At 36.4% G+C, this 10,069-nt stretch overlaps 1 protein-coding gene across 1 annotated transcript in view; it reads right to left on the minus strand.

Moving 5' to 3' along the window:
• The window catches only part of LOC128240732 (low-density lipoprotein receptor-related protein 2-like), a 165,517-nt gene extending 156,949 nt beyond the window's left edge, over positions 1-8,568 (minus strand). The window contains exons 1-4 of the mRNA XM_052957533.1: positions 8,290-8,568; positions 5,698-5,835; positions 3,617-3,739; positions 3,115-3,255 (exon numbers count right to left, since the gene is read on the minus strand). Of these exons, the coding sequence (XP_052813493.1) occupies positions 3,115-3,255; positions 3,617-3,739; positions 5,698-5,835; positions 8,290-8,389 (502 nt within the window). The 5' untranslated portion in view covers positions 8,390-8,568. The remainder of the gene's footprint in view (positions 1-3,114; positions 3,256-3,616; positions 3,740-5,697; positions 5,836-8,289) is intronic.
• Between the last annotated feature and the right edge of the window lie 1,501 nt (positions 8,569-10,069).

Below are 10,069 nucleotides of genomic sequence, written 5' to 3' on the forward strand. Positions count from 1 at the left end.
ACTTAGTGTCTTTAAACATAGTCTTTGTTGTTTAAGGCTCAGTGTTCCCTTGACTGTAACTTAGTGTCTTTAAACATAGTCTTTGTTGTTTAAGGCTCAGTGTTCCCTTGACTGTAACTTAGTGTCTTTAAACATAGTCTTTGTTGTTTAGAATCAGTGTTCCCTCGACCGTAACTTAGTGTCTTTAAACATAGTCTTTGTTGTTTAGAATCAGAGTTAGCTTGACCGTAACTAAGTGTCTATAAACATAGTCTTTGTTGTTTTACGTTCTGTGTCTACTTGGCGGTAATCGCGTGCCTTAAAACATAGTCTTTGTTGTTTTACGTTCTGTGTATGCTTGGTGGTAACCGCGTGCCTTTAAACATAGACTTTGTTGTTTTACGTTCTGTGTCCGCTTGGTGGTAACCGCGTGCCTTTAAACATAGTCTTTGTTGTTTTACGTTCTGTGTCTGCTTGGCGGTAACCGCGTGCCTTTAAACATAGTCTTTGTTGTTTTACGTTCGGTGTCTGTTAGGCCTTAATCTTGTGCATTTATACATAGATTGTGGTTAATGTTTGGCTTCTTGGCTTGTCACCGTAGTTACCATAATATAATCATCATCTTGTTCAAAATCCATTTTCATCCAAGAGGTGACGAAAATATATTCGTGTTAATCAATGGTGCTATGAACGTGCAATATCCAAATGTTACATTGTGTACAACAATCACGCATGATCCTTTTTTACGTTTTAAACGTCCGTTTACTTCCCTGTTCATTGCGTTTTTAACTTGTGTCAACACGTACTGAATATAAACTGAGGTTGAATGCAAATACGGTGTCTCTTTCTTCTTAAAGTTCGAGAAACACTTAGGATTACCTAAGTCGAGAAAAAAAGTATGGTAAAAGTGCCTTTATAACTATGATAACTTCTAGGATTATGTTTAATAAAATCCCAAGGTTCACACGATACTTTATTAAATAGAAATGTATGTGTAATACCAAGGGAATCCCTAACTCGGCCACTAACTCTCTGTATGCTAATGAGGTAGGTAAGTGTGCGGAGCATAGCGCTTTGCAAACATTACTTGAGCAGTGACCGGACTCTTTTGGTGGTTTTAGCCAGACAAATACCTAGAGAAACAATGAAAATTTTCAGGTGAAAAAGATTAAGCTCATGTTTCTAGAATAAATGTGATGTCAGCATTTTGGTATGAAAAATTATGAACGTTTTAGTGAAATATCGCCGATATATGTGCCAATACAACTGTCTTACTACCTGTGAAATATCGCCGATATATGTGCCAATACTACTGTCTTATTACCTGTGAAATATCGCCGATATATGTGCCAATACTACTGTCTTATTACCTGTGAAATATCGCCGATAAATGTGCCAATACTACTGTCTTATTACCTGTGAAATATCGCCGATATATGTGCCAATACTACTGTCTTATTACCTGTGAAATATCGCCGATATATGTGCCAATACTACTGTCTTACTACCTCCCCATTTCCTTTCAGTTGAACATAATTTAGCTTTCAATTGAAATATTTTATGAAAATAACAGTGCAAGTATGATCAATTCGTTTAAAATATTTTTAAACCAATAACTTCTTAGTTTAAAAATGGAATCTATATTATATAAAGCGACATTTTTGGCATTTAGACAGTCCCGCGATATATAGGATCTGACACGAGTTGTCATTTAATACAAGATTTTATTAAACGAGTTCATGAAATTTGTTAGTAAGCGAGCCTCTGGCGAGCTTACTAACAACTTTCATGGACGAGTTTAATAAAATTCTTGAATTAAATGACGAGTGTCAGATCTTTTTAATCACATGCTTAAAACGGTGTTTTTATTACCAATTAAGTTCCATTTTCTGAACCGATTGTTTGACAGCCAAAGTACTCAGAGTAGAATGTCAACGATGCGCCATATATATAGTTCCAAATTAAAATGACAAAAGTAACTAGCAGTTATCAAGTTTTAAAAGCTGATAAAGCGCTTAACAAGTCACAAATACAAAAGTGTGTAGTAAAATATCCAACAACATGAATAACGAACGATTTTAACCAAAAAACCCAATAAGTACACAATTTGATGACGTCACACTCAGAGTACATGCATTTACGCGGTTTATGTGACCTACATCGGTCTGTCAAGTTTTCTGTGTGCACGGATTTAAAAGTTATTCGCTGTCGCTTTCTACGATGATTTTGCAGCGTTTTCTTGGTATACATGGCGTTTCACAACATGCAGATGATAACGGCGAAGCCTTACTCTGTACTGCATGGATGTTGCTGTTGAAAAAGTTAATTTCCACCAGGAATGTTTCCAGAGAACATGATGTTCTAGCCGCCATGGGATGTGTCATGAGATGTCCGTGCTGCGGAATTCGTATTTGTGTTTTCGTAACCGACAGCTGATTAAATTGGCAAGTAAATGGCATTGATTGCATATTGCTTGTGTTGGTCAAGATGGAGATGTTTGAAATGTTCTTGTGGTGTTTGTCACTATTGTGGCTGTATTTGTTGACTGACTGGATATTTCTGTGACTAGTAATCTGCATTATCTGGTTGGCGGAACATTGTTATCAGAAAGTTTGTGTACAAGATGCTTTCTGGCACTATGATTCGTTAGCCATTTCTCTCCCGAAAGTCTTACAGCTTCATTATTACGGTAAGTATTTGCTGGCATTTAAACCATTTTGTTTACAAACAATGCGGAGGGATATCTAGGCTGCGTGTCTGGCCAATCGAAATGTCTGATAGGTTATCTTACACATGTGTAAGATAAAAATATTCGTAATGGGTATATTACACGGAAAACAAGGGTAAGCATGTGATAAATGCAATTTCGTAATGACGTTGTTCGCGCTAGTTTAAGATAATGTTGTCGAGTTGATTGCATTTCGTAATTGCGATAAATGCATTTTGTTTACCATCCTGGGGGTTAAACAATGTCAAAACGTATTTAAATCCTTCGACCCTTTTAAGAGTTCTCGTCCGTTTCTAACCACCCTGCACACACCCCCTGCACCCCATTTACCCAAAAATAAAATAAAATAAATTCTCTATATTTATATAGAGTAGGGACTATGCTAAAGGGTGTTGTTGCATACTCACGAAGAAACGTAGGACATGGGTCTTGTACTCCTTTCAAATCGCACGAATCGTAACCACCACACAATCTTGCCAGTGAAATGCAATGGTTTGTTGCGGGACACAGAAACTCGACCTTTGTACAGTTTGGCTGAATAAGATTTCCTGAAGTTTCAATATATATTTATTTATCAAGGTTTCGAATAAGCCTTTTAATTTAATTATATTGCAGACACGTATTTTATCCTTCAAATATCTTTGAAAAAAACAACGAAAATGGGACCAGTTCTAAGGACTATAATATCAATGACTTCACTTTGTTTCAAAATGAAACGTAACTGAATTTATAAAAGGTACAGTTATGATTTGGACGAAAAGGACGAACGAATAAACTTTCAAACAGCATAGCAGACGACATAACTGAGTCTGTCAATATAATAGTTCTGGTACATTCCACATGTAACCTGTATGACCGAATCACACACAAATAGTTTTCGATGTATCTTAGCACTGTTACGAAACTTACTTGTGTGACAATACGTCTCATCTGAGCCGTCAGGACAGAGGGAAGTGCCATCACAGAGCCAATGGTTGGGAATACACAGGCCGTTATTACATTGAAACTGGTCACCTGAACATCGGTGTCTAGCTAGAAACACGCAAGGAGACGATATATGATATAAAGGTTTCAAAGGTTATTGAAATATCAGCATACATAATGGCCAATCCTAAACATCGCCTTCTTCTTGGGGGAAAGCAAGAATGAAAGTCATTAATTAAATATACACACTTTATTGGCATATCTGCAAATGATTTGGGTGTTGCAGTCATTAATTAATTGCACCATTAACCACTCTAACATCGGAATCGTTCTCTTAAATATCGTTGCCTTCCTTTTGGTACGTAAATACGGAGGTCCGTTATTAAATATGAAAGTTTATTGGCATATCGGCAGAAGTAGTGACCATCAATTGGGGTACACACGCCGCTGTTACATTGAACCAGTTAATCTGAGCATCGGTGTTTTTTTAGCAGCGAAACAAGTCTTGACCTTCGACTGGAACTACACAGGCCGCTGCATCATTGAACTAGTTTATCTGAGCATCGGTGTTTATTAGCTGCAATAATGAGCGCCCAGGGATACTTTTTTTTATTATTTTGACATTTCTAATGTGTCCCTTAAACGAGTCTGCCGTAGTAAACTAAATCGTCAAAAGACTCGTTGGCGGCCATTTAGGTGGACTTCGTTGTTTATATGGAGGAAACAAGTATTGGCCAACATTTTGGGATACACAAACCGCTGTCTAATAGAAACAGTTCACCTTAACATGGGTGTCTTACCGCAGGGAAACAAGTAAGGTGGTCATTATTTACTTTCCAAAAAATTTAGGCACATGGGCTGAAGCAACGGCCATCACCATAGCATCATTAAGGAATACACAAACGCTTTTGCATTGATTTGATCTCAGCGCCGATGTTTACCTGTTGTGTTGCAGGTAAGAGGATAAAAGGAAGAGACATTCAATAGGCTAGCATTTGCATGTTATGTTAAAGACGTTTCTGATTCGAATTACCATAAATAAATTATTCAAAGCTATTTAGGAGTGTATAGTAATCGATTGATAATCATCAAAAACACACTTTAAAATTAAGGTATGTACAAATAACACAGCTTCGAACGTAACATAAAATAAATTATAAATGATTGTATCATAGAATATTTAAATCGTTCGGGAGAACAGTCGAATGCTTTTCGGTTTCGGTTAACAGCGTCCTCACACGATATGTGCTATTTGGATCGAACGTTTTTCAGTACACAGTATTTCAAAACTATAGGTCGAATTAAAGGTGAAATTAAAACTACACTCTTTAACATGATTGCGCTGCCTTCTTCGTTGTTAATATAGTGATCGTTGGTCTGTAGTCAAAATAATCAAGTCTACCAACTCATCAACTTGGTGTGGTTTTGTGGTGATTGCTTTTATTTTCAACATAATATTTGCATTTATGTAACCAGGAAGTATACACAATTCCAGTGTTCTATTAAATATCTTTCTTATTCAAAGATATATCATTAAGAAACCACAATACATTGCTCAATGGGTTTTCGAGAGCAATTTTTCACAAAACCTGTCTATATTCATCAAACTTGTTAAATACCATATTACACTAAATCATGTTTCAAAATATGAAAGATTTTCTCTAGAAAGATATCATTCCCTAAAAGTAAAGTAACAACAACTTTTGAAACATTTTAATTCTTTATCCGCTTTTGCACTGAGGAAGGCCTTTAGTTGAGATATAACTGCACTAGGCAATTAACGACTTGACGGCATCAACCGATTAATGCTTATTTTTGATTTTGAATAATATTGTAATTTTAAACAGCATTATACATACACACTATCAGGAAAATTAAAATAATATAACCCTTGTTTATTAAATACCGCCAGGCGTCATTCATAAAGCACAAAACATTTATGTTACCATCTAGTCGCATATTCTTTGACAAATACTCTTTTTGGACAAAATTGCTCCTTATTATATATTAAGGTTTTAAAAATGAGCATTGAATAATCAACATAGTACGTCTATGTTCATACTTACTGCAGTTGGCCAGTTCATCTGAATTATCCATGCAGTCATCCTCCAGATCACAGACAAACTCTGACATAATGCATCTACAGTTCCTGCATTGAAACTGGCCTTCTAAACAAGGGGTACACAAACGGTCCATGGACAGAGCTGAAAAAGACGATTTACCACAATTAATCAATAAAATCCGGCCTTCTACATGGCAGCTGGCCTTCTCAACATTGAATACAAAACCCGTCCATGGACAGAGCTGAAAAAGACGATTTACCACAATTAATCAATAAAATCCGGCCTTCTACATGGCAGCTGGCCTTCTCAACATTGAATACAAAACCCGTCCATGGACAGAGCTGAAAAAGACGATTTACCACAATTAATCAATAACATCCGGCCTTCTACACGGCAGCTGGCCTTCTAAACATGGAGTACAAAACGGTTCATGGATAGTGCTGGAAAAGAAGATTAACCATAAATAATCCATATAGCAGTTGGACTTCGAAACAATGAAACAAAAACGGTTCATGGACAGCGCTGGAAAATAATTATTACAATTAATCCATGGCGGCTGGCCTTTGAAACGATGAGTACAAAAACGGTCCGTGGATAGTGCTGGAAAAGAAGATTAACTACAAATAATCCATATAGCAGCTGGACTTCAACACAAGGAAACAAAAGCGGTTCATGGACAGCGCTAAAAAAGAAAATTTGCCACATTTAATCAATATAACAGCTGGCCTTCGAAACAAGGAAACAAAAACGGTTCATGGACATCGCTGAAAAAAAGATTAACCACAAATAATCCATATAACAGCTGGACTTCGAAACAAGGAAAGCAAAAACAGTTCATGGACAGCGCTGTAAAACGAAAATTTGCCACAATCAATCTATATAGCAGCAGGCCTTCAAAACAAGGAAAGCAAAAACAGTTCATGGACAGCGCTGAAAAAAGAAAGTTTGCCACAACTGTTCCATAAAGCAGCTGGCCTTCGAAACAAGGAATCAAAAACGGTTCATGGACAGCGCAGATATATAAGATTTACCAAAATGTAAATGAAATCATTTAACAGCTGCTACGGTTAGTTCTGTTAGATGCATATCACCGAGCATCACCCTTAATTCTTAATTAAAAACTATAATTGAATAATTAAATGCGTAATTTTATTTAAACAATGCTTTCGCTGTTAACAGACTGACACTTAATTAACTGCTACTATCATCTAAATTAATTTTAAAATTGCACTACCGTATAAACAACAATATTTCAAACGGAACATTCACATAAAGCTTGACAGCCATGTCGGACATTTAAATTCGCTAATACTTTTTGGTCCGAACGAAATATTTGTTCATATTTGAATACGACTGTATTCTTTCCTTAAGAATACAGAAACAGACAAATGGATAGATAGATGGGTGGGTTGTTGGGTTTAGGGTGGGTACTGGATGGATGGATGGATGGATGGATGGATGGGTGGATAGATAGCCAATACAATTAACTTCCAAAGTGAAGAGTTTTACCCATCCTCGTCAAACAATGTAATAACTTAAGATTTCATAAGATTTACTTAAATAATGAATTGCGAGCTTGATGTCATTATCAGGGTATGAACGCAATTGGGCTTATCAATGTGTGTGGAGTCCGAACCCCGCAACTCATTACTTATATTTACACCAATAGTTCATTATTTCATTCAATAATTGTTAAAACAATACTTCATTTCATTAAAGAAAATCTTTCAGTAACCCTGCCTTACCCATTCTGTAAATAGAACGACCCGACTGACACCGGAAGCATTTTTTCAAATGACGTCACAATAACGCGGGAAAAGATCAACCACTTGGAAATCACTTTTAAACGTAAACTTCAAACACTTATGGCAACAATACATTTAAAATTAAAAATAAAATAAACACTTTCTCAAATGTTGATTTATGTTTTTAACGACCTGCTGACACAATACAAGCAATAGCAAGATCAATAGTTTTCATATATATTATTATGCAATGAACTGCGATCCGAGCATATCCGAAGATGTTGCGTTCATCGATTGATAAACGCAACTGCCGAAAGACAGTTCATTTAAGGAATGGAAGTTGAGGTGTAAATATACACATGCATTCTCGACATCGCAGTACAGCTGAATACATTTAGACGATGCAACCCATTATATATGTATATGCATGTATAAGTAAAATCAATCAATAGTCTATTTCACATTACTACACATCAAACTATGTATGAATAACACACTAAGCTACACACGTACCCTTCTTATGAATAAACAATGGCAGAAACGAGTCCTTCAGTATGTTGAGAATAATATGGAATAATACTAAAAGAAGGTTAATCGACCTTAAGAAAACCACCACCTTAAGCAAATCAAATGTCGAACAAATGACTCCACCATTCTATGTTAATAAAGCGGAAATTTTGTTATCTTGCTTACGTCGAGATAACTTTGAATTTTAGTTTTCTTTGATGCATGTTGATTTCCAATATTAAAGATAAAATATGGCCCATTCATTGATTTAAAATCATTTATTATACTAGTACAATTGAATTATACTACAATAATACACAAACCAGTTCATGGCTGTACTTACCTTTGATTCTTATGGGGGCAATATCGTGTGTTGTTATCGATTTCAGCATCCGATCAAACACCAAACAAACAAACAACAATGATAAATACACGGACTTCATTTTATCCAATATTTACACGGCAGCACGACACTGAATAAAGATAATCTATCGTAAGGCAGCTTGTTCAATCCAAACTTTATCTGCACTTGAATGACTCACTTCATAGACCGAATATCAACGTAGCATTATGGTGTATCGCCATACAGCCACTATGACTATAAATATACTAAGCACTAACATTAAACAACTGTACCACAGAGCTGCACTTTGACATTATACACGGTTCATAACAATCGATGACACACGTACAAGCATTATACAAAACGATAGTGAATATTTGGGTTTTCCAGATACGGGCCACCTCATGTGACACTAGACTGGAGGCTGACTGGGCTACAGAAATATGCACGGACAGATGTATTGCGCATCTCATGTACCATGGCCAGAATGTATAATTTAAGAATAATAAGGCTACACCAAATTAATGTTTAGTTCCTCGGATTTTTGCCAAAAAAAAAAATTGGAGGGAGCGAGCGAAAAAAAAATTATTTTTTTTTTGTCAGTTTTCATAAAAACCGAAGCGAGCGAAGAGCGAAAATATATATTTTTCCTTATATTCAATATAAATAAGAAAGATTGTTCAAAATAATTGCCTTTAAACCCATTTTAATGTCATCTTGAACTGAACCTCTAACGGACATTGGGAAAATGTCGGAATACATACTATTTATTTATCCGTGTTTAGTACAAAAATTATATGGATAAATCTAATTTCTTAAATAATTAACGTACTTTAATATGACGATCATTCATAATAATAAATAACCCTGCTTTTAGTAAAAAGTTTGAAACGACTTATATAAATCTACCTGAATCAGTTTAACATCATATGCAACTGTATTTAGACATAACTTTGGATTGATTTTGGATTTGTAAAAGATGATCACTTACACAGGCATCATCAAACATCAGACTCCATATAACATAGACTAAATTTTGTTTTTATTATCACAGGAAATGCAATGACATGTGCTTATTAAAACAAAAAGAACAAGGGTATTTTTCAGAGTGCTTTTTTTGGTTATTTAGATGTTTTTATGCACCAGCCAATTATATAAGTCCCCCCCCCAAGTCCGAAATAGCGGGGACTTTGACTTCCGGTCTCTCAAAACCCGGGTAAAATACCCGACCTGCAGGGACACACTGCTGGTAAAATCCCTACCAAACGACCCCGCAACCCTGAATACCTATGTGAGGCCCATTCCCGACTATTTTCAATATGAAGACAAAACCACATTCACTAGGCACTGCGGGGCCACCTGAAAGGTAAAAACAAAGCCCATTGCCTCTGCTGTCCCCGGTATACCCCTGGGTCAAGGGCGAGGGGTGGGCGGGGCATTGGCTACAATTGACAAGTGCATTACAATCCCGGATTATGCTGCAAATAAAAACAAAATATAATAAATGCTATCTTGGTAGTCGCGTCTAGGCGATGGTATTGAATACATGCTATCTTGGTAGTCGCGTTTAGGCGATGGTACTGAATACATGCTATCTTGGTAGTCGCGTCTAGGCGATGGTACTGAATACATGCTATCTTGGTAGTCGCGTCTAGGCGATGGTACTGAATACATGCTATCTTGGTAGTCGCGTCAAGGCGATGGTACTGAATACATGCTATCTTGGTAGACGGGTCTAGGCGATGGTATTGAATACATGCTATCTTGGTGGTCGCGTCTA

This window comes from Mya arenaria, chromosome 7 (assembly GCF_026914265.1).
Source record: "Mya arenaria isolate MELC-2E11 chromosome 7, ASM2691426v1".
In the NCBI taxonomy this organism is placed as follows: Eukaryota; Metazoa; Mollusca; class Bivalvia; order Myida; family Myidae; genus Mya; species Mya arenaria.